Source organism: Fusarium solani, assembly GCF_023522795.1.
Source record: "Fusarium solani strain SB1 chromosome Unknown bctg00000003_1, whole genome shotgun sequence".
Lineage (NCBI taxonomy): Eukaryota > Fungi > Ascomycota > Sordariomycetes > Hypocreales > Nectriaceae > Fusarium > Fusarium solani.
In genome coordinates, this window is record NW_027072154.1 from 1,575,533 (window position 1) to 1,600,271 (window position 24,739).

General features: G+C 53.9%; 5 protein-coding genes across 5 annotated transcripts; 3 read left to right on the top strand and 2 right to left on the bottom strand.

The window, feature by feature from the left end:
* Nucleotides 1-25: 25 nt before the first annotated feature.
* Nucleotides 26-850, bottom strand: MRS44_006066 (uncharacterized protein; the record flags this gene model as incomplete). Its single annotated transcript, XM_065621626.1, has 2 exons — nt 26-303; nt 595-850. 2 exons carry the CDS (start codon nt 848-850, stop codon nt 26-28), a joined length of 534 nt encoding a protein of 177 aa, XP_065477698.1.
* A 1,357-nt stretch (nt 851-2,207) lies between these two features.
* MRS44_006067 (uncharacterized protein) lies at nt 2,208-2,485 on the top strand (the record flags this gene model as incomplete). The annotated part of the gene is made up of 2 exons (XM_046280562.2): nt 2,208-2,303; nt 2,363-2,485. The coding sequence occupies 2 exons, from the start codon at nt 2,208-2,210 to the stop codon at nt 2,483-2,485; spliced, it is 219 nt and encodes a 72-aa protein (XP_046140357.2).
* Nucleotides 2,486-5,288: 2,803 nt separating this feature from the next.
* On the top strand, nt 5,289-6,515 carry MRS44_006068 (uncharacterized protein; the record flags this gene model as incomplete). Its single annotated transcript, XM_046281908.2, has 2 exons — nt 5,289-5,688; nt 5,743-6,515. The coding sequence occupies 2 exons, from the start codon at nt 5,289-5,291 to the stop codon at nt 6,513-6,515; spliced, it is 1,173 nt and encodes a 390-aa protein (XP_046140356.2).
* Nucleotides 6,516-6,741: 226 nt separating this feature from the next.
* On the bottom strand, nt 6,742-7,385 carry MRS44_006069 (uncharacterized protein; the record flags this gene model as incomplete). Its single annotated transcript, XM_065621627.1, has 2 exons — nt 6,742-7,107; nt 7,329-7,385. The coding sequence occupies 2 exons, from the start codon at nt 7,383-7,385 to the stop codon at nt 6,742-6,744; spliced, it is 423 nt and encodes a 140-aa protein (XP_065477699.1).
* A 2,113-nt stretch (nt 7,386-9,498) lies between these two features.
* On the top strand, nt 9,499-24,382 carry MRS44_006070 (uncharacterized protein; the record flags this gene model as incomplete). The annotated part of the gene is made up of 3 exons (XM_065621628.1): nt 9,499-11,846; nt 11,912-22,160; nt 22,241-24,382. 3 exons carry the CDS (start codon nt 9,499-9,501, stop codon nt 24,380-24,382), a joined length of 14,739 nt encoding a protein of 4,912 aa, XP_065477700.1.
* Between the last annotated feature and the right edge of the window lie 357 nt (nt 24,383-24,739).

Sequence of the window (24,739 nt, forward strand, 5' to 3'; positions counted from 1 at the left end):
TGTAACAAGCCATCGCTTACTTTGATCAAAAATAATCTTCGATGGGGATAACACGCCAACCACGCGCAGCAGCGGTATTCGTGAGTGTGTTCATTTCGTCCACGATCACGCTAGCCAGGACAACGGTCTTCATCTTGGTGGGCAAATCCTTCGTGAGAATTGTGGGACCAGACCGGGTACCGGTCTTGGAGAAATGAGCAACGCGGCGCCATGCCAGAGTCAGGAGGTATTGGCGGTTGTAGGTCTCGACGCGTCTAATCTCGCACTTATTATAATGGGCGACGCAAGCGTGATAGGCGCTAGCTTTGTCTTCAAACAGAGTGAAATCAACCATGGAGACACTAATCTTCCCTCTTTTCTTGCCCTTGCAGTAAAAAGAGACAGTGCGGTCCTCACGGTTGAGGGTTACGCCCAGTTAGGCGGGGGTTTCCCCTTGGTCGGAGCTCGTGGCCCGGATCAGGTCATCTTGACCAGAGTTCTCCATGCGTATATTGAAGAGGGAAGTTCTGATGATGCCGACTTCGATTTGGGTGTCATGGGGGGTTTGTTTGGCCACCTCTGGGTCGGCGTAGATGGTTTCCCTAGAGTCCTAACCTTGGAAAACAGCGTGCCAGAATGACCGATACATGTTGAAAGTCATGACGAGAGGCTCGGAGCGGCCTCTATGATGAGAGCACCACTTTTGGAGAAGGTCGTGGGCCGTGGCCTTCTCGGCACTCGAGAGGTCGGAGGGCTTGGAGATGAGAGCTCCCGGCGCTCGTTCTTCGGTGCTGTTGGGTTCGAGTATCATATCCGCCAGGGAGATGGGGACGGGGGTGGGTGTATATTCCACTGGTTCCAGGGCAAACATGATGAGAGCGGGTTGAGAGGTGACGAAGAAGGGAAGTGGCTTGGGTGAGGGTTGATTTGGAGGAGGAGGAGGAGGTTAGAGGGGTCGCTTGATGTTTGACAGGGTCAGCCCTGTGGGGCTCAGATAGGCGAAGGCCAGGGCTCTGAGCCCCACACATACCAGCTGTCTACACCGCCAAATAAAACTACGTCACCAGTACAAGCGGGCTTTGGCCGCCGCGGGAATCTAAAGATGGTTATTAAAGTAGATAATATATATAAAACATTATGTAAATACTATTGAGCTATTTTAGATCATTGTACTAATCTTTTACTATTATTCATTGGTTTATCCTTGCGATTTGACAATCATACTCTAGGCTTTTGGAGGAGTTAGAGTACCTTGCCCTGTCCGTGTCTTTGTTATTTTTGACTTCCCAGCGGCCAAGCTGAGGCTAACGCAGGTCCGGAGCAAGGGTCCCTGACGAGCAACCCCACTTCAGACCCCAGGAGATCTTGAAGAACCCTCCTTCTCCCATCCATCTTAATTCCGAGATGGCGCACAGTTCTCGTTTGTACGTGCAGTAAATCTGCTGTGTCTGGGTAAAGGTAATCACACAGCTGGCTATATCCGCTGGCATCCGACCACATCTGCGCAGGCAGGTATAGATCCAAGCCGAACATTTCCAGCACCTATCCCGTGTTCGGTCTCCCTATTCAGGAACGACGTTCGTCATGGGCTGATTTTTGCTCCGGGGGAGCGGGAAGATTCTGAAATTTTGCCACGTTTCCCAACATACCTCGAAGGTCGTCTAATCTCCAACAAGAAGGCTGGCGAGTGGCATCTCCCCTCTACCCTTATTCCCAGACTCGCGTCCCGGAATGCGAAGTCGGCCATGCCAACACCAGAATCCGCGAATAAGTTAAAGAGTGAGAGTTCCCGAAAATGCGTAGATGCTTGATTTCTGACTATATCACTTAGATTTCAACGTCTAGCCACCTGTGGCTCCTCCCCGAAAGACATTTTGATCATCCTCGTTGCGGCAAAGAACAAGGGAAAGTCTCTAAACGAGGAAAGAATATGCTATCTAAAGAAGTGCTAGACTTCGTTCATCGACCAAAAACTTGAGGCGTTTGTTGGCGCTGCTCTGGTTGTCGTTACGGAACTATACCCAACGACACCGCCAAGGCGCCTTTCTCTGGATGTACAAACTGGCGGGGCATCGGATCAGCTGCATACTAGTATGGGTGAAGCAAGAGAACACAGCTCTTGCAGTTCATTCTCTTCGATGAATGGACGAGCGGAAAGAAATCAGATGCACAAAAGCTCATAGTGGGCGCATCTACGCTGGTCGGGCTTCATTGCACGGCTCAACGCCATGCATGTGTATATTCGCGTGAGAAGAACGGCCTTCAGCTCTTCTGGTGCCCAGTACCTGCGCATGGTAACTGCAGTCGACCCAGAATGGCTCATGGTATTTCTTCCTCTGCTGTTCACTTTACACATGTTCTGTGCTAGTGTTCACTCCTGCAGGACCGCGAGTTCTTCCGTGACGAAAACTTCCCTCGGAACTGGCACGGAGAATACCGCAACCCCAAGGTCAAGGAATCTTTCGATCGCGCACGAGCTGCTCTAGCTTCCAGACCAGTAGCATAGAACGCTCGACAACCAGCTGCTGACAACAAGACATGGTGATCTCGGTCCTAACGGAACCCATCTCCTACAACGCCCGAGAGAATAACTCCATCCTCTCATCATCGAGCCTAACGGCACCCGTCTGGTACGACATTCGACATTTCCCCCGGGCTTCACGGCACTGTTTGTTGTGGCATATTTTCTTGGCCGGCGAGGGCAGGGCGTGGTGGATAAGACGTCATTGGTGGTAGCGCGTAATTTAAGACTAGCCCTGACTCGAAATCAGGCCGTTAATTGAGAAAGTAGTCGCGAATGATTGAACCTTACCTTCCCAATGTCCCCCAAACAGTGGCTGTCGCGTTGGCACGAGATGTTTGTGCTTGTGAGCACTGTCCGGCTTGAAGCATCACTCAGGTGGAATACAACTGACGGAGCGGGTGAAAACTCTTGCGTGATATGGAACCCTACGGCGAGACAGAAGCTGTTATGTGGTGACCGCCGCAGAACTACAAGGACCAAGTCACAGAAGACACCAGAGAAATTAGAATCATGACTTTTGTATTGCAAATGATCTGCATCGCAACAGCAAACACATCCATTGTACCCATACCCCATCCAAATCCCGAAATCAATCCCGAACCCCAACATTGTTGAACCGGGGCGTTTCTGTATTCGATGAGAGAGAGTCGCGTCGAAACGGGGGCATTTCTGCCTTGGTCGAGAGATGTAGAATGACAAATCTAGAGAGATTGGCTTTTAACGTCACTTCTTGTATGGTCAGCTTGTTTCTCATCGGACTGGGAATGGAATACTCACCAGTGACCGGTCCCAGCAATGAACCATGGTTCTTGGGTCCCGTTTGGGAACGACGAACTCTGCCATCAGGGCGGGTTGCGTCCTAGACGCCAAGCGGTTAGTCAACATTTCCCAAAATACAAGGCGACATGACATGGCTTACCACGATCAAAACCCATCTTCGCCTCGGCGGGGGCGGACAGTGTCCCGTGCGAGATTCGCTGCGAACGCGCTCATGCGATCGAGGCAATCGCTGGCAAGCAGGAGACTCCGAATCTTGGTGGGTCTGTCGGCCTGGCGCGAAGTCTGTTGGATCGTCGAGCCATTGTGGTAGGTAATCAGGGGTACTGTGAAATTTACTTCTGCTTTGTGTGCTAGAAATCGAACATTCAGGTTAATTGAAACATTTATTTTCTTCATCTTTCTTGTGCATGTGCCCTAATCCAGCTCCTTCCCATCCATCGACTCCCGGGGGCTGTCCGCTCCTTCCTCTCCTCCTGATCCATCGAGCCTCTAGTTCCTTCCCGGAATACCGCCAACACCACAAGCTCTCAGCCAACACCCGAAAACAGCGAGGTCGTAAGCATGGAGGAGGGAATTCGTGAGGGCTCCAATAACCCGAGACGAGAAGTTGGACTTTGTAGACTTTGCTTTCTTATTCAAGAACGGGACTGTTGGGTCTGGTCCGAGATGGGACTATCTAAATTATTCGAGGCATCTATCAAATACACTCCTTCATCAGGAACTTAAAGCCCATTGATCGCACACTGAAAGAATGTACCGGGGCTACAGGTTGTGAGCTAAGAATGGATGTTACCTTTGACACTGAGAAGTCTGTCGACAATATACACGAAAATTACCTTAGAGAACAGTTTTGTTCATGCTCTTATCATTCCTAAGAGACATCATGCATTGATGCATATTTAATAGCTCATAGTAAGACCGCTTTGTACTGATTTAGACTATCAAGTGTCTCACAAGATCTCGAATTGGCGCGAGTGGCCAAAGCCGTTCCTCGCATTGAACAAGAATACTACGATGGTTTTCATTTAAGGAGAGTCTATTAAAACTTCACGGTTTCCTTCACAAGCTCCGAGGTTAAACCCTCTCTCCTACTAGCTACCATTATAAACACTTCCAATCATGCTTGGTTGGTGTTGTTTGCACCGATTTTAGATGGAGAGCAGGCTGCTTTTATCATCGTGATGAAAGAAGGTTCGTTGAGGCAGAGTGTTGAGCGCGGAAGCATGTGCAGAGCTTATTTGATATTGACTCTTGCGTTGAAAGGCATTGGGCATGATGGCTTGATTATGTGTAAAACTGTATCTCTCTGACTGGGTTGCCTTGATCTACCTTTGGGTATGCTATGAGGTTGAATTACTCTTCAAACACTTCCAATCATAAACCACGTATATTAAACACTGCCTGTCTAGAATAGCCACACTTCAATAGCAGGTCGCGTTGGCCATGTCAAATACACTTCCCCAGTTTGAGCGAAGGCATTTCTTTTTATATTTACTTAAATAATGGTGGCAGCTAAAGCCCAAGAGATGTGCTCCGGCAAAGAGGGAGGCGTGAGCCAACATTAAGTAGGGTTAACAAAAGCCATGCTCACCAAACAGCAAGGGGTTTGACTTCGGGATAGGGAGGCGTTAGCCAAGTTCTCTAGGCGGCATGTCCATCGGAATCTACGCTCAAATAATTAATACATCTGCGATTTTTTCCAAGTGGCAGGATCAGGCTTCGGTTGGTATTTGTTGATGAATATTGTGTTTACTGTTTGGGGCTGTACAGTGTTAACGTGTGATGCTTCCTTATATGCACTGTACGCCAGCGAGCATCGGGTTGGTGGTGAAAGAAAGTTCACGCATGCAGCCCGTACAGTGCATGTGATTTCTCCTCTCTCGCTCTCTTTTCGACTTTTCAGCGCCTCATCTTCCAACTCGCCATCTCCCTTTTTTCCACTCTCCACATTCTCAACTCTTGAGCAAGACTTTCTCCCGATTCCATCCTCCCCTCTGAAGCGATAATGAGTCTGAATCCGGGTGATAGCGACAGCCGCCTTAACCGACTACATCGTCTTGTGGACGAGTTTTATGCGAGAGAACCAAGGCACGAACTGCACTTTCAGATGCTTAAGAAGTCGCTGGAAGCAGACCAGCCGTTCCAAGAGCCCGCTACTATGTTGCCCTTCCATGAGGCCGAGATTCGACGTGACTTTGCCATCAAGCTAGAGGCTGCAATCAGGGCCAAACCGGTGTTCGCAGACTTCAGGCTCAACGCCGCGCAACTCGCTACAATCTTATCCGTACCTCTGTTCACCCTTCAGCCAGGTGGCTACCTTGCGCCCCAAGACTCTGGCGGGCAACCGAACAATGAGGGCACTTTACGAGGACGGCTGATAAAAATACTGGATCTTGTCGACCACTGTGAGTAGTGAGTTTCTCCTCTGCGTGGTGTCCAAACTAATCATCTCGTCATAGTCTTGAGGCCAAGCCCGGAGGACAACAAAGCCTCTGACAACAGACTCCCTGAGTCATCACCCACCCCTCGCAATCCTAGCAACCATAGCACACCCCGCAAGAAGCTCAAGACATCATCGAACTTGTCCTCAACAGGTTCCCGAAAGGGCTCCCAAAAAGGTTCCCGAAAGGGCTCCAATAAACACGACCAACCAGATGCAGAATACCAGCCCAAACCGAAGAACCGAAGCAACACCCAGCCAAGAGACTGCCGTGCCAGAGACGATGACGCATGTGTTTTAATGAGGACAAATGATCCCCATGTGTGCCACATCATTCCTTTCTCATGGAACAACAGCTATCAGAACCTCGGGAAGACAAGGGATGTCTTCATGTACGCGGAAGCCTTCCTTGGCAGGGCGTGGATGACGGAATTCGAGCCATTGATCCAGGACTTTCAGAACCTAGGAAGCTCCGACAAAATCTGGAATATGATTTGTCTGAACATACAGATGCATGCTTGGTGGAGTAAAGCCCGGTTTGGGTTGAAATGCTTAGGCTTTCGCCCTACTACCAAGGGCGAGTCTGTTGTCACACGGGCCGTGGCCAGCCTAGCGGCATCCGCCCGGGCCGGTGAAGCAGCCCTGACTGTGGAGGCACTGGATCACAAACCAATTTTTGGTTTGCCGATGATGCAAAGGCTCTCTGAGCCTGTGCGGAGGTACCAGAACGATGGTCGGCACCTTCACGTGGTATTCTGGGTCAGTAGCCAGGAGCTCTGGAGCTCCTGGTGAAGCTGAGACCGGCCAATTTATGTAGACTACCTGGTAGAGCACTCTGAGATACTCCGTAGTTGATTGTGATCCATCCAATGTCATTAGCCAGGAACAAGCGTGAACTAACCCCACAACCTCGAGCGACTCCTCCAAGCGGGACCCCATTGTCTTGGAACATGCCCCCACGCTTGTCCTCGCTAGCTCTCGATCGGCGCAACTATTTCTTCGGGCCGTGTGTGACAGCTCAAGTTTCCGGCTGAGCCTGACTTGACCTCTTCTCTAGCGATGCGAACTGCATCACGGCCCTTTCTGCGGCATCGGCCACTTGACCGTTGCAGCTTCGGCTGCCCCATATTTTCTTGCAGCCTTCAAGCTCCTCAAGCTTTGACCCACCAGTTCGGCGCTCGCGAGACCCTTGGATCCACTCTTCGCCCTTGAGTATGGAGGAAAGCCAATCCCTCTGTTTCGAGTTCATGTCTTTTTTTAGGTTCATGCCAGAGACAGGGTCCATTAGTCCAGGGGCGCCGAGAAGAATCGGTCTGTGAAGGCACCGCCGCAAACATTTCAGGGCGTCAAATTCCTCACGAACGCCATGAATATCGGGAACAACCTTGATTGCCATAGAACTCAATGCCCATTTTGTGAGACTGTGCTGTGGAAACAGCGACCGACTATAAGCTGGGATTAGATCATGATCTTCAACCAAGAGGCGTGGTGGCAGAGTGGTCTAATGCGATAGACTAGAAATCTATTCTCTTCGGAGGCGTCTGTTCGAATCAGGCCCACGTCGGTTTGTTTTTTGCTCCTTTGTCTTTTTTTCATCCAACTTACGTTTTCTTCATCTCTTTCGGTGTTTTCGTTCACCATAGCAGCAGCTGTGGATGTCATTTTTTTTTTTGCCCTCTGCGTTTTTTGTTTAAGCCCTTGGTCCGAAAAGACTTGTGTCACTATCGCCACCACGTGTTTCTCTTGTCTCGCTTGGCCAAATGGCTTAAGTGACTATTGAAGGGGCTTGCTGATGGTGCTCTCGCCGATTAATCATGTGTAAGTTTATTATTCCTTGCTAAAGCCTTGGAAAACTTACACTGGTTCCCCTCGGAGGCACTTGACTGGTTGGTGCCTGAATACCCAGGGTCGTGGGTTTGTCTCAACGCCATCTATTAGATCATTAAACCTGAAAACCTTCAATGTTTCGTTCGACATTGCGCCCAACAACAATTGCATTATTTGCCAATAATTAAATTTGGCAATCAGATCCAAGGCCAGCAATCATGACTGTAATATCCATGCATTTTCTGCCCGTCTTCATCATGTTTTCGCAGACAGCAATCACTGCTCCGACTTACATGCGATTACCCTATGCCTCCCTCAAGATCTCAAATCACTGCCTTCGGGCAATCAGTGGTCCGATTCTTGTCGGCCAAGGTGCCCAACAGAGTTACACTATCGATAAAGGCGCCGGAAGGTGCCTGAAGGCGTCAAAATCCTGCCAACCGACCGCCATTCCCGAATACTAGTGTCTACCTGGGGATGGTCTGGGCCTTCGCATCGAGGACTACACTACGATCACAACCACGCTCGAGACTCGTGACACCCCGCGAACCTGGCTCACGGCTCGGTGGGATGGAAATCACCCAGGTGAATGTTGTTACTGATCTCCTTAAGAGATACCATCAGATATGCTAACATCAAGTCTAGTTAAGCTACTCTGCCGATTTGTCATGAGTCAATAGCCACATGGCAAACGAGCTGCTCAACGTGGGTTGATCTGATCGATCACATAAACGATCTTGGAAGGTGTTTCTGCTCCATGAGACATTCGATCGAGTCGAGATCGTGGACTGAGACACTTCTTATTCGACCCAATGACAGCTTCAACGCCAGTGGAACAAACGGAAGCGTCGTTGGGCAACCCAGAAAAGCCAGTAAGACGATGATCGCGTTCCTGTGTCAACTGTCTTTCCCAAAAACAGTGAGATCAACGATTCTCAGCGTCATGAGATGGATAGCTCCGTTGCAGATAATCCCGTGATCAGGTACTCCCAGCAGACAAACCGGGTTGGTAGTCTGATGCCAACAATAACCGAGGAATCTATCAATCAGCCTCGTTGAAGCGATCATACAGATATGGTTTACAGAGCTGTACCTGGCCTTGAATCCTGGCCACTCGCTCGCGCCAAGCTGCATCACGCCTGCTCTGCGCAGCGAATGAGGGCATTCGGATCTCATCGGGAGGACCGGGTAAGACGCAAATGGCTAGTCATCTCGAGCTTGGCATTCAGGACCAGATTAGAACTTTAAGGAGAGACAACTTTAAACGTCGATCTGGGTGGAGGTGCAAGACAGTCTAGATTGCGGATGGTCCCTGACCAGCTCGAGTCATATCCGTCCTTCTCCATGGGGCTATGGCCGTGGACAATGGGTGGCTGATGTGGCTTGACACGCTTTCGATTGAGACAAACGCAAAAAGAGTAGCTAGACAAAACCATAGTCTAGCCCACCAGGACGATCCCTTGGTCGATCGGATCGGCGCGTTCCAGTCCCTGGTGAGTTGCTGTTTAGACACAAGCGTCCTCGACACGACCCAATCACGGCTCACATTATGCAGGTCCCAACTAGGGCCGAAGAATGTCGCCCTGAGAGGAGGCAAGGCACGATCGCCTTCCTGGCCAAGTCAAAGCTCCTAGCTCAATGACGACATTCCAAGTTCGTCGAGAACCTCGTGGGAGCCCCAGGGCAGGGAATGCGGACTATGGGCGAGAACAGGACTCTTTTGGGCGATGAGCTCTCCGCAGACTATTGAGAACTCTAAACGCGACGAAAGCAGACGGGCGGATGCCCCGATGAAGCCACAAGATGGGAGCTCTGGGGATGATCGTGTTCCTGTGCCTGGTGTTTATAAGCCGCGGAGGGAACGTTGAGCAGTCCAAGTTCCTCATACTTTGCACAGTATTGATCTCGAATCTTCGTGTAACCTCAGATACTTGTCTTTATTGGCAAGATGTGGTTGTCACGGGGGCTTCTTGCCTCTACACTCCTTACCGCCATCAAGGCACAAGACGATAACAACAACGACATTCCTTCACTCGATATCCCAGACCTCGCAACACAGATCCGAGGTTCCATCTTTGCTGTATCTCTAATTCCCCATGCCGAGACAACCCTAAGCGGAGGTCATGGTACACTCAACGACAACGATGACGCCTTTCCCGCTACTGCTTTTCCTCATGACCAGTCCGCCCCTGGCGGAGCTTCTCCCAACACAGCCGTGGTTCAGCAGCCACCCACCATTACGATCCCGCCCTCCACCGACTATCCTTACGAGAGAATCATCAAGGCGTACACAGGGACGCGAACTATCATCAATGTTGTCACTACGATTGCCGAGCCAGACGGAACGCGAGCCGGTACAGTCATTGTCGAGCTTGCTAGCACGCTTTATTCGGCCTTCACACCTGGGCAGTCCGGCGCTCTGACGATCCCTCCTTCGTTGGAGGATCCCATGTTCACTGTCATTCAGGCATTCCCTGGACCTACGACTCTGCCACCCAGAACGATTACTATTTCTGCTTCAGGAACGAACCCTGGAACTGTCATCATTCAGACTCCTTGGCCTGAGACACCAAACACGGCTACACCTGGATCTCCTGGTGCACCCGATGCTGGCTCTCCTGATGCTGGCTCACCTGGCTCTGGATCTCCGGATTCAGGAGCTCCTGGTGCTGGTTCTCCCGACTCTGGTTCGCCTGACGCTGGCTCTCCAGACTCCGGCTCTCCTGGCGCAGATGCTCCTGGCGCAGGTTCTCCTGGATCGCCAGGATCTGCCGACACTTCCAACGTCGTCATCATCCAGACCTACACTGGTACCGTCTCCATCACTCGACCCGTAATCACTACCATCACGGCGCCTGGCGGCGGTCAGGGTACTGTCGTCATCCAGGTTCCTCCTGGAACTCAGGGTGCTGGCGAAACAGTCACGATTCCTCCTAGCGCCGACAGCCCTTTCACCACCATACTCCGTCCTCACACCGGGCCTACTCCCATCTCCACGGCAGTTACCATCCTCATTCCCCCGACCGCAGGTGGAGATGGCGGAACTATCGTTATCGAGACTCCGACTCCTGATAGTGGTGATACTGGAATCATTGATCCTGGTAACAAGTTTGCTCAGCCCGGTAATGAGCTGCCAACTGGGCAGAGGAACGTCGTCGTCACTCTTCCATCAGACCCCAACAGCCCGTTCGTCACGATTGTTCAGGGACATGACGGAACTAACACGATTACGGTGCCTACCACGATCACGATTCAGCCTAGCGGAGGTGAGAAGGGAACCATCATTATTGAGACTCCCAACGCGCCGGCTCCGACTCAAGGTTCGCCGATTACGATCGCTCCTGGCCCTGGCGGCTCCACTACCACGATTGTGAGGGAGCACACCGGTGATCCCATCACGGTCCCTACTACCATCACAATCACTGGAGCACCTGGGCAACCCGGCACGATCATCATCGAGACCCCGAGCCCGAATAGCCCTCAGACCAGAGTTCGATCTCCTGATGAGCCCATCACCATCCCGAGTGGCCCAGACTCTCCTACGACCATCTTCCGACCCCACGTTGGTGATCCCATCACCGAGCCTATTACTCTCACTATTGCGCCTTCGGGAGGTCAGCCTGGTACAGTCGTCATCGAGACTCCTGCTCCGTCTACTCCCCAGCCGGGTCAGGAGACCATCACCATTCCTGCTGGTGGTGATAGCCCATGGGCGACCATTGTTCGGCCGCATCCTGGTGATCCGATCACGTCTGCTATTACCATCACTCAGACCCCAGATGGAGACCAGCCCGGTACCATCATCATTGAGACTCCCGTTACCAAGGTCCAGCAGACTCCAACTGCCCAGACTCCCTCTGGCGCCCAGACTTCGCCCGGAGTCCAGACCGGACCTGATGGATCTGTTCACACTTCTCAGCCTGGTGATTCTGGTAATGGCGAGCTCACGATCCCTCCTAGTCGTGATAACCCTTATATCACCATCTACCAGCCTCACACTGGTGATCCCATCACTGCGCCTATTACCATTACTCAGACTCCTGCGAATGGACAGCCGGGTACCATCATCATTGAGACTCCAGCGACCAGGTTCAACACCCCGGCCGGCACTGAGCCCATCACTATCCCGACTGCTTCTGATAGGCCCTACGTGACAATCTACCGACCTCACGAGGGATCGCCGATTACTGAGCCGATCACCATCACCCAGCCTCCTGCCAATGGCCAGCCCGGAACTATCATCATTGAGACTCCGGCGCCCGAGGTCACCGTGGCCCCCACCTCTTCGGCGGTCTTGTCACTGTCTTCCGTCCGCACACGGGTGATCCTATCACGGCTCCCATCACCATCACGGATGGCAGCACCATCTACATAGAGACTCCCCCGCCGGTCAAGTGGGCTCAGACTCAGAGCTCAGCTCAGCAGCCGACCACCGTCTCTGGTTCAGATGGATACATCACCATCTACACCCCGTATCCCGGCCCTGGAACGATTGATACTCCTATTACCATCGTCACTCCCCCTCGGGATGGTCAACCTGGAACGGTTCTGATTGAGACGCCTGTGCCACAGACCCCCACCCAGGGCCCGGTCGAAACGCCAGAGCCCGCGACCACTGTGTCTGGCTCGGATGGTTACGTGACGATCTACACGCCTTACCCAGGACCTGGCAAGATCTCGTCGCCTATCACCATCATCACTCCTCCTCAAGGAGGACAGCCCGGAACTGTTCTCATTGAGACCCCAGTTCCCGACCCGACTCAGCCTCAGCAGAGTGGTCCGGCTACTGTTACCGATCCTGAGCGATGGGTTACCATCTACACGCCTTTCCCTGGCCCTGGTACGATTTCTCAGCCCATCACCATCACTCAGCCTCCTGCGAATGGACAGCCTGGTACTGTTCTCATCGAGACGCCAGTTCCTCAGAGTTCGAGCCCTTCGGACTTCTACGTGACTGTCTACCGACCTTATCCAGGTCCGGGAACCATCACTACGCCCATCACTCTGACCCAGCCTCCTGCCAATGGTCAACCCGGTACTATCTTTATCGAGACTCCTGCTCCTCCTACGCAGACTCCGACCCCAACTGTGCCACAGACGTCGGCTGGGCCTATCACTATCCCTCCTGGTCCTAGTGGTTCCTACGTGACCATCTACAGACCTTACCCAGGTCCTGGCACCATTACTGCGCCCATCACATACACCCAGCAGCCTTCCAATGGGCAGCCTGGCACCGTCATCATTGAGACTCCCGTGTTGGCAGCTCCTTCGACGACCGAGACTCCTGGCGGAACGCTCACCGTCCCGACTGCTTCGGATCGGCCATATGTCACCATCTACCGACCTTACCCAGGTCCTGGTAACATTGACCATCCCATCACCATGACGCAGCCTCCCGCAAACGGTCAGCCTGGAACCATCATTATCGAGACTCCCACTCCAGTTGTCTTTACCAAGTTCCAGCCAACCAGCAGGCCTCCAGTCACGATCCCAGCTGACGATGATAACTACATCACCATCTACCGACCTCACACCGGAGCTCCTATCACTGCGCCAATTACGGTCACTACGATCGCCCCCTCAGGCGGGCAGCCCGGCACAGTGATTATCGAGACTCCGGCTGTTGTTGAGCCGACTGAGGCTCAGACCACTAGCAACGCGGCTGTTACTATTCCTCAGGGTCAGGATGGGTATGTGACGGTTTATCGACCTCACACTGGTTCTCCCATTACGGCACCGATTACTGTCACTACCATCCTTCCTTCGGGAGGTCAGCCTGGTACTGTGATCATTGAGACCCCAGCTCCCGTGGATCCCACTCAGCCTGAGACGACGACTGCTCCTCCGCCAGTTACGATTCCTGCTGATCAGGGTGGCTATGTTACCATCTACAGGCCTTATCCGGGCCCTGGCTCTATCACGGCTCCTCTCACTGTTGGAACTATCGCTCCTTCAGGTGGTCAACCCGGTACTGTCATCATTGAGACGCCAGTTCCCCAGACCCCCACTGAGACTCAATCTCCGCCAGTCACTGTTCCTCAGGGAGACGATGGTTATGTCACAGTCTACCGACCGTATCCCGGCCCTGGAGTTATCACCGCGCCTCTTACGGTCACAACCATTGCTCCCTCTGGTGGACAGCCAGGTACTGTTATCATCGAGACCCCAGTATCGCAGACGCCCGCGCCAACGGAGTCGGCAACTCTCACTGTTTCCGATCAGAATGGTTACATCACCATTTACCGGCCATACACTGGAGCGAGTGCCATTACAGCCCCGATCACGGTCACTACCATTCCTCCCTCTGGTGGACAACCAGGAACAGTCATCATTGAGACCTTGGTGCCTCAGACTCCTACTGAGACTCAGTCTTCTGGAAACCCTCCAGTGACAATCCCTCCTGGTCCTGATAATTCGTATGTGACGGTTTACCAGCCGTATCCTGGTCCTGGAGTCATCACGGCCCCTGTCACAGTCACTACGATCGAGCCCTCTGGTGGACAGCCCGGGACCATCATCATTCAGACTCCCGTCCCCTTGACACCGACGCCGACTGCTGACCCTCCCGTCACTATTCCCCCTGGCCCTGAGAACTCGTACGTCACGGTCTACAGGCCTCACGAGGGTCCCGATCAGATTACTGCGCCCATCACCGTCACCACCATCGAGCCAACCAACGGGCTTCCAGGAACCATCATTATCGAGACCCCTGGCCTGCAGACTGGCAACAAGGTCAACATTCCGCCAGTCACGCTTTCCCCAGGCCCTCAGGAGACCTACGTCACGGTTTACAGACCTCACACTGGAGCTGACGTTATTACTGCTCCCGTCACCGTCACGACTATTGCTCCTACGAATGGCCAGCCAGGCACGGTTATCATTGAGACCCCTGAGCCTCAATCTCCTGAGCCGAACCCCACGGTGACGATTCCTCCTGGTCCGGAGGAGTCTTATGTGACTGTGTTCCGACCTCATACTGGAGCCGATGTGATTACTGCACCTATCACCATCACGACGATCGCTCCATCTGGCGGCCAGCCCGGTACTGTGATCATCGAGACCCCAGTTCAGCCGGATCCTACCACCAGCACACCAGAGGCGGCTCCTACAACCATTTCTTCGCCTGGTGCCTCGTATATAACTGTCTATCGCCCTCATACCGGCGTGGACGTGATTACTGCACCCGTCACTGTCACCACAATCCCACCTTTTGGTGATCAGCCGGGAACAGTTATCATCGAGACTCCCGTCGAGGCCCAGCCAACCTCAACCCAAGAGGCTCCTTCGACGGTCTCCTCGCCTGGTGCTTCTTACATAACTGTCTATCGACCCCATACTGGGCCTGATGTGATTACCGCACCTGTCACTGTTACCACTATCCTGCCATCCGGGGATCAGCCTGGTACTGTGATCATTGAGACTCCCGGACCGGTCGAGTCCTCAACTTCGGCTGATGAGCCTACTACGGTATCTTCGCCTGGTGCTACTTACATAACTGTCTATAGGCCGCACACTGGACCCGACGTCATCACCGCGCCGATCACAGTTACTACGATTCCTCCTTCCGGAGATCAACCCGGTACAGTCATCATCGAGACCCCCACCGACCCCGAGCCCACTCCGGCTCCGGCCCCACCTTTGACCACCTCTCGCCCTGGCGCGTCTTATCTCACTGTCTACCGCCCTCACACCGGGGCGGATGAGATCACGGGTGAAGTTACGATTACGACTATTGACCCTACAGATGACGGGCCCGGAACCATTATCATCGAGACTCCGATTCAGAGGGTGGCTGTGCCAACAACCTCCTCTCAAGCTGACTACTATGTTACAGTTTACCGACCTCACGAGGGTCCAGATGTTATCACAGAGCCAGTGACTGTCACCACCATTGCACCATCGGATGGACAGCCTGGAACTGTGATTATCGAGACTCCTGGTCAGGCACCTCCTGTGACCACTCGCCCCGAGCCCTCTTGGATTACCATCTTCAGGGCCTATACCGGAACCCCCATGATCACTGAGTCTACTACGGTTACCACGATTGACCCTCAGGGTGACGAGCCCGGCACGATCATCATTGAGACTCCCGCTCCAGTTACGAGCAGCCCTGCTCCATCTTGGATCACCATCTTCAGACCATACACTGGGACCCCCATGATCTCTGAGCCCACAACCGTCACGACCATCGACCCCCAGGGTGACCAGCCCGGAACAGTTATCATTGAAACTCCCGGACAGGCGCCGCCGATCACTGCCACCCCTGAGCCTTCTTGGATCACGATCTATAGGCCATACACAGGAACCCCTCCCATTACTGAGCCTACCACAGTCACAACCATCGATCCTCAAGGCGATCAGCCTGGTACGGTCATTGTTGAGACCCCTGGCCAAGCTCCTCCCGTTACCGCTAGCCCCGAGCCTTCTTATGTCACCGTTTACAGGGCTTACACCGGAGTCGACCCCATCACTGGTCCCGTCACTGTCACGACGATTCCTCCTGACGGCGATCAGCCCGGCACTGTGGTTATCGAGACTCCGGTCCCGGTCGCCACTTCTGCTGCGCCATCGTACATCACGGTCTTCAGACCGTATACTGGAACCCCTATGATCACCAGCCCCGTCACTGTCACGACCATTGAGCCCCAAGGCGACCAACCCGGCACCGTCATCATTGAGACACCCGGCCAGGCGCCCCCGATCACGGCTACACCTGAGCCTTCATACGTCACCGTGTATAGGCCTTACCCAGGTCCTGGAGAGATCACTGCTCCGGTCACGGTCACAACTATTGAACCTCAGGGAGACGAACCCGGCACTGTGATTATCGAGACACCCGGTCAAGCGCCCCCAGTGACTGCAGCTCCTGCAGCAGAGACCACTGAGGCGCCAACGACCACTCCTCCGCCAACCTACATCACAGTCTTCCGACCTTATCCTGGCCCTGGTATCATTACTGTACCTTTCACGGTTACCACTATCGAACCTCAAGGTGATCAACCCGGCACTGTGATCATCGAGACACCTGGCGAAGCACCTCCTGTTACTGCTACGCCCGAGCCTTCTTATATCACGGTCTTTAGGCCTTATCCCGGTCCTGGCGAAATCACTGCTCCTGTCACGGTTACTACGATTGAACCCCAAGGAGATCAACCTGGTACCGTCATCATTGAGACGCCCGGCCAGGCAGCTCCTGTGACAGCAGCTCCCGCCTCCTATGTGACAGTCTACACACTCTACACTGGAGCCGAGCCCATCACTGGACCTATCACAGTGACCACCATCCCCCCTCAGGGTGACGAACCCGGAACCGTTGTCATCGAGACCCCTGGTCCAGAGCCGACTACTTCTCGCGAGCCTTCGTACATCACTGTCTATAGGCCTCACTCTGGCCCTGACGTGATCACTGCGCCAGTCACTGTTACGACTATTGAGCCTCAAGGCGATCAACCCGGTACAGTCATTATCGAGACTCCGGGCCAGGCATCGCCAGTCACAACAGCCGAGCCTTCTTACATCACCATCTGGAGGGCTTACACTGGTGTTGACCCCATCACAAACTCGATCACGGTTACGACGATCCCGCCTCAGGGAGACCAGCCAGGAACAGTCATCATTGAGACCCCTGTTCCTCAGCCAACCACTTCTGCCGAGCCCTCGTACATTACGGTCTATCGACCCTACCCAGGACCCGGCCAAATTACTGCCCCCGTCACCGTCACGACTATTGAGCCCCAAGGCGATCAGCCCGGTACGGTTATCATCGAGACTCCCGGTCAGGCTCCGCCTATCACCACCTCGGAGCCTGCTCCAGAGCCCTCGTATGTGACTGTGTACAGGCCGTATCCTGGACCTGGAGAAATCACGGCGCCAGTTACCGTCACAACTATCGAGCCGCAAGGAGATCAACCTGGTACCGTCATCATTGAGACTCCTGGTCAGGCTCCCCCGATCACGACTTCGGAGCCTGCCCCTGAGCCTTCCTATGTTACTGTCTATAGGCCTTATCCTGGCCCCGGCGAGATTACGGCGCCAGTTACGGTTACAACCATCGAGCCTTCAGGAACGGAGCCCGGCACAGTTATCATCGAAACCCCCGGCCAGGCTCCTCCGATTACCACTTCCGAAGCCCAGCCTACGTACATTACGATATACACACCATATCCAGGTCCCGGTCAGATCACTGCTCCGATCACCGTTACGACGATCGAACCTCAAGGAACCGAGGCTGGCACAGTCATCATCGAGACCCCAGGCGAAGCACCACCGATCACGACCTCGGAGCCCGCACCTGAACCCTCTTACGTCACAGTCTACAGACCTTATCCGGGTCCCGGCCAGATTACTGCACCGGTTACGGTCACAACCATCGAACCCCAAGGAACCGAACCCGGAACGGTTATTATTGAGACCCCCGGGCAAGCTCCTCCAATCACCACCGCAGAGCCCTCATACATCACAATCACCAGGCCCTACAGTGGTGTCAATCCTATCACGGGTCCCATTACCGTCACGACTATACCTCCCACTGGTACCGATCCCGGCACAGTCATTATTGAGACCCCAGAAGCCCAGACCACGACTGAGTTTGATCCCTCGTACATTACGATTACTCGAGCCTACCGCGGCATTGATCCCATTACTGGTCCTATCACGGTCACAACGATTCCACCAGCAGGCACTGATCCCGGTACTGTCATCATTGAGACTCCAGAGGCCCAGTCCACGACCGAGTTTGATCCTTCGTACATCACAATCACTCAGCCGTACCGTGGCCTTGATCCTATCACTGGCCCCATCACTGTAACGACTATCCCTCCCACTGGCACTGACCCTGGCACCGTTATTATCGAGACCCCAGAGGCTCAGACGACTTCGGAGTTTGAGCCTTCATACATCACGATATACAGGCCTTACAGTGGTGTCGAAATCATTACTGCCCCGACCACGGTCACAACCATTCCTCCTCAAGGAACAGATCCTGGAACCGTTATTATCGAAACCCCAGGTCAAGCACCACCGATCACTACATCTGATCCCGAGCCTTCGTACATTACAATCACTCGGCCTTATACTGGCGCTGAGCCCATCACGGCCCCGATCACCGTCACCACTATTCCTCCAACTGGCACCGACCCAGGCACAGTCATCATTGAGACGCCTAGCACGGAGACTCCCACTGCAAACGCCCCCGTGACTGTCCCTGCTGGAGATGATTCTTATGTGACCGTCTTCCGTGCTCACACTGGCCCTGATCGCATCACTGCGCCCGTCACGGTTACGACTATTGCTCCTGCAAATGGCCAACCTGGCACGGTCATTATCGAGACTCCAGATGCCACCACTGAGGCTGCCCCGACCACAGCCGCTCCTGAGCCTACCTACGTGACCATCTACAGGCCTTACACTGGTTCTGACACAATCACCGCTCCGGTCACTGTCACCACTATCGCTCCCACCAACGGCGACCCTGGTACCGTCATCATCGAGACCCAGGTGCCCCAGACTCAGAGCGATTCGTATGTCACAGTTTACAGGCCATACACTGGAACAGCTTCCTACTCTGAGCCCATCACCGTCACAACGATCGCTCCCACCAACGGTGAGCCGGGCACTGTCATCATCGAGACCTTGGCACCTCAGACTGAGTCTCCCGAGACTACGACTGAGCCTCCTGCGATCACGATTCCTCCTTCTGATAATAGCCGCAATGTTACCGTCATCCGACAGTACCCTGGCCCTGGCACAATCGACTCGCCCATCACTTCTTACGAGCCTCCCAGCGGCCCTGGGGAACCCGGTACCGTCATTATTGAGACTCCGGCTCCTGCTCCAGCCACCACGAGCGAAGATCCCGGTCGTAATGTGACTGTCTACACAGCTGGCCCCAGCACTCTCACTGAGCCTTACACCACATACTCTCCTCCTGGCTCACCCGGTGACCCAGGCACCGTCATCATTGAGACTCCTGCCGAGCGCAATGTCACTGTCATTGAAGAAGGTCCTGAGGAGCTCACGGAGCCTCACACTACATACTCGCCTCCTCGATCGGCCGGTGACCCTGGAACTATTATCATCGACACTCCTCGAGCACGCCTTGCGGTCCGGCCAACCACAACTACACCCGAGCCCGAAACCACTTCCACTGAGGCTGCTACCATCAACACGCCAACGGCCCCGACAGCTTCTACTACTGAGCCCATTACGGAGCCAGCCTCGACTGACGATGGCACCACCAGCAACCCTGATGCTCTCACCATCACTCCTGATGACAAGCACGACCATATCACTGTGGTTGAGCCCAACACTGAGTATCCCGGTGTTACTGACAATATCACTCACATTATCCCTCCCACTGATGGCCAACCGGGAACTCATGTCATCTACACGCCAGTCACAGACACTGCTGAGTCTACGTCCGAGTCAACCTCAGATTATGTCACGAGATTCGAGACTATCACTATTCCCGGTGATCCGTCTACACTCACAAAGAACGATACTACTTCCGGCGACCCCGAGACCACCGGCGTGGAGACCAACACCATCATCATTCCCCCATCCGGCACCGAGCCTGGAACTGTCCTCGTCCACACCAGTGTCTATCTGGATCAGACATTGGCTCAACACGGCAACGTCACCATCACCCGGGCTGGACCTCCCGGCGTCACCACTCCTTTCACCACTTACGAGCCGCCGGCTCAAGAAACCGACCCTGGCACCATCATCATCGAGACGCCAGATTACAATGTTACCATCACTAGAGCCGCTCCTGAGTCTATCACAACCACATTCACTACCTATTCACCACCGGCCAACCCCGGTGACCCAGGCACGGTTATCGTTGAAACCCCTGATTACAACGTCACTATCACTAGGGAGGCACCCGCTTCCATCACTACTCCTTTCACCACCTACAACCCACCTGGAACACCCGGTGATCCCGGTACTGTCATTGTCGAGACCCCCAACGGCGACTATAACATCACCATAACCAGGGCTGCTCCTCAGTCAGTCACTACTCTCTTCACTACCTACTCGCCACCCGCATCCAAGGGTGATCCAGGCACCATTATTGTCGAGACGCCTGACTATAACGTCACTATCACTAGAGAAGCTCCAGCTTCTATCACTACTCCATTTACTACTTATAACCCCCCTGGAACGCCTGGCGATCCCGGCACAGTCGTCGTCGAGACTCCCAACGGCGATTACAATGTCACCATCACCAGAGCTGCCCCTGCCTCTATCACGACTCCGTTTACTACCTATTCGCCTCCAGCTACCCCAGGCGATCCCGGCACGGTTATCGTCGAGACTCCGGATTACAACGTCACGATTACCAGGGCCGCTCCCCCTTCGGTCACGACGCCGTTTACGACTTACTCGCCTCCCGGAACCCCTGGCGACCCCGGAACCGTCATTGTCGAGACCCCGGACTACAATGTCACCATCACTCGGGCCGGTCCTTCATCGGTTACTACACGGTTTACCACCTACTCGCCGCCAGGTTCTGCTGGTGATCCCGGCACTATCATCATTGAGACTCCTGACTACAACGTGACGGTTACACGATCTGGACCTACCTCTTGGACAACCTATTCACCACCGGCTTCAGCAGATGATCCAGGCACCATCTTCATTGATGTTCCCGAGGATAGAGTGGCCGATCCCACTAAATCTGATGAGCCCACCACTGCCGAGGAGTCTCGCAATGTCACCATTACTCGTGCTCGCCCTAGCGCAGCTACCGATATGTTCACAACTTACGAGCCTCCTGCCACACGAGGTGATCCCGGTACCATCATCATCGAGACTCCTCTTGTCAGAGTCGCTGGAAACGATCCAACCACTGTTGACGAGACCACGACTACTGAGGAGACTACCACCTTGGAGGAGCCTAGCGCCAGCAACGTCACCATCACCGAGGTGGTCAGCACCATCACAAGACCTTACACCACCTACTCGCCAGCTGGTGCTAGGGGTGATCCCGGTACTGTTATCATCGAGCTTCCGCCAGACCACAACGTCACCGTCACCGAGTACGTCAGCTCGAGAACTGCTCCTTACACTACCTATTCTCGTGCCGCGGTTCAAGGTGATCCCAACACGGTTGTTATTGAGCTTCCTCCTGAGCGCAACGTGACAACAACCGAGTACATCAGCACTATCACTGCTCCTTACACGACTTATTCACCTCCAGGCGCCGCCGGAGATCCTGGTACCGTTATCATCGAACTACCCCCCGAGAGAAACGTCACAACAACCGAATATGTGAGCACCATTACTGCTCCTTACACGACCTATTCTCCTCCTGGCGCTGCTGGCGACCCCGGTACCATTATCATCGAGTTGCCTCCTGATAGGAACGTCACGACAACTGAGTACGTGAGCACTATCACCGCTCCCTACACAACGTATTCGCCCCCAGGTGCTGCTGGCGATCCTGGCACCATCATTATCGAGCTGCCACCTGACAGGAACGTGACCACAACCGAGTACGTGAGCACCATCACGGCCGCCTACACAACCTATTCGCCCCCTGCTTCCCCCGGCGACCCAGGCACGATCATCATCGAGCTTCCTCCCGATCGCAACGTTACAATCACCGAGGTAGTTAGCACGATCACGGCTCCTTACACGACCTATTCTCCCCTGGAGCTGCTGGCGACCCAGGCACCGTCATCGTTGAGCTTCCTCCTGATCACAACGTGACCATCACAGCGGAGGTCGAAACTATCACGGAGCCCTACACCACGTACTCACCACCCGCGAACCGAGGCGATCCAGGCACTATCATTATCGAGCTACCACCGGATCGCAATGTGACTATCACGAAGGAGGTCGACACAATCACAGAGCCATACACCACCTACTCGGCACCCGCCAACCGTGGTGATCCCGGAACTGTCATTGTTGAGCTTCCCCCTGACCGCAACGTGACCGTCACAACTGTCATCGAGACAATCACCCAGGCATACACGACATACGCATCGCCCGCCAACCGTGGCGATCCTGGAACTGTCATTGTTGAGTTACCGCCGGACCACAATGTTACGATCACAACCCAGGTCGACACGATTACAGCGCCATATACCACTTACTCGCCTCCAGCCAACCGAGGCGACCCTGGTACTATTATCGTCGAATTGCCGCCGGACCATAACGTCACCATCACAACCGAGGTCGACACGATTACAGCGCCGTATACGGCTTACTCGCCTCCGGCCAACAGAGGTGACCCAGGTACCATTATCGTGGAGATGCCGCCAGACCGCAACGTCACTATCACGACGGTTGTTGATACCATCACCGCACCTTATACAACTTATTCGCCTCCAGCCAACCGAGGAGACCCCGGAACCGTCATCGTCGAATTGCCCCCTGACCATAACGTCACTATCACAACCGAAGTTGAGACCATTACGGAACCTTATACTACTTACTCGCCGCCTGCGAACAGAGGAGATCCCGGTACAATTATCGTGGAGATGCCTCCTGAGCGCAATGTGACTACTACCGTTGCTGGACCTAGCACCCTCACAGGCCGCTACACTACCTACTCACCTCCTGGACGCGCTGGAGACCCCGGCACAATCATCGTCGAGACACCACCCCACCACAACATCACGATCACTACCGAAGGTGACGAAACGCTCACCGGTCCATTCACTACCTACATCCCGCCCGGATCTGAAGATGATCCCGGCACCATTCTCATCGAGACTCCAAGAGCCAGGGTGGCTGTCACGACTACGTCCACGAGCACAACGTCGCATCATGATGCGGCGTCTTCCTCATCTTCTTTGTCTCCTAGTACCACATCTCGTGCGCCTACGACCACGAGCTCTACAACTACATCTTCTACTACGTCTACCACCACATCTCGTGCACCAACCACGAGTTCCTCGACCACTTCTTCTACTACGTCTACCACATCTCGTGCACCAACCACGAGCTCATCAACCACAACATCTCATTCAACGTCAACCTCCACTAGTTCATCCTCTTCTTCAACGTCATCAACCTCCTCTCGTTCTACTACCTCGACCACAACCTCGAGGTCTACTACAACTACTACTACGACTACTAGCAGTGCTGCAGCGGCTACCGTTCGATTCGACTGCGATGTCTACGGATACCTCTTCCAGAAGACTTCTCTGTACCGTGTTGAGATTACCACCGGAAAGACCACCCTTATCAAGTCAGGCATCGGCCCCGGTGGTTGGATCAACGGTATCGGTTACAACCGTTACGACGATTACATCTACGGCATGGTCATGGACGACACGGGCTCTCAGCTCATCCGAATTGGCGCAGACGGTGGCTGGACCCTACTCTCTGCCCGTGTCTCCAACCGCAACGTCATCATGGGTGATATCGACAACCAAGGTCGCTACTGGTTCTCTGATGCTGGTCGACCTTGGTGGGCCATCGATCTCTACCCCGGCTCTTCTACCTATGGCAAGATCATCCTGAGTGGAACGGCAACTCACGATGATGGTATGGCCGATTGGGCCTTCGTCCCTGGAGGCGGTGACTACATGTATGCCATCCAGTACACATCCACATCGTCAACCTTGACCCGGTTCAGCCGCACAAGCTACACCTGGCAGACCCTCAAGGCATTCGGCAACATCACAGGCAACAACGTCTGGGGTGCCCTGTACGCGGCCGCCGACGGAAACTTGTACGGATCCGAAAACACCAGCGGCAACATCTACAAGTTCCCCATTGCCCCCACCATCGGAACTCCCAAGTTCCTCGCGGCGGGACCCGTGTCAAGCTGGAACGACGGAGCCAGATGTATCGACAGCGAGTCTATTGTCGCCTAAGGCGCTTCCTTCGCCTAGGGAATTTCCTATGTCTTTCTAGCCTGTCTTTTTAGCCTGTATCATAGCTACCATTAGATTGTAAGCTTTTCTTACTACCTAGCCAGAAATTGATCTCGTATGTTCTGTTACCTCTATTGCCTACTTGCCTGTCTGTGAATTCTCCACGCACAAATCTGAACAGCCATGGCCATGAAACCAACCTGATAAACATCGAGTCCCTTATCAAACCTCGGCGCTTCGACAGTGAATCACTGCCGGTCTGCCTCGCACTGTGCAGAACACCCAGACGACAGTTTTGTTATAACCCAACTTGGGCACACAATACCACAGAAAGTTATTGTCCAAGGTTCCGAGATT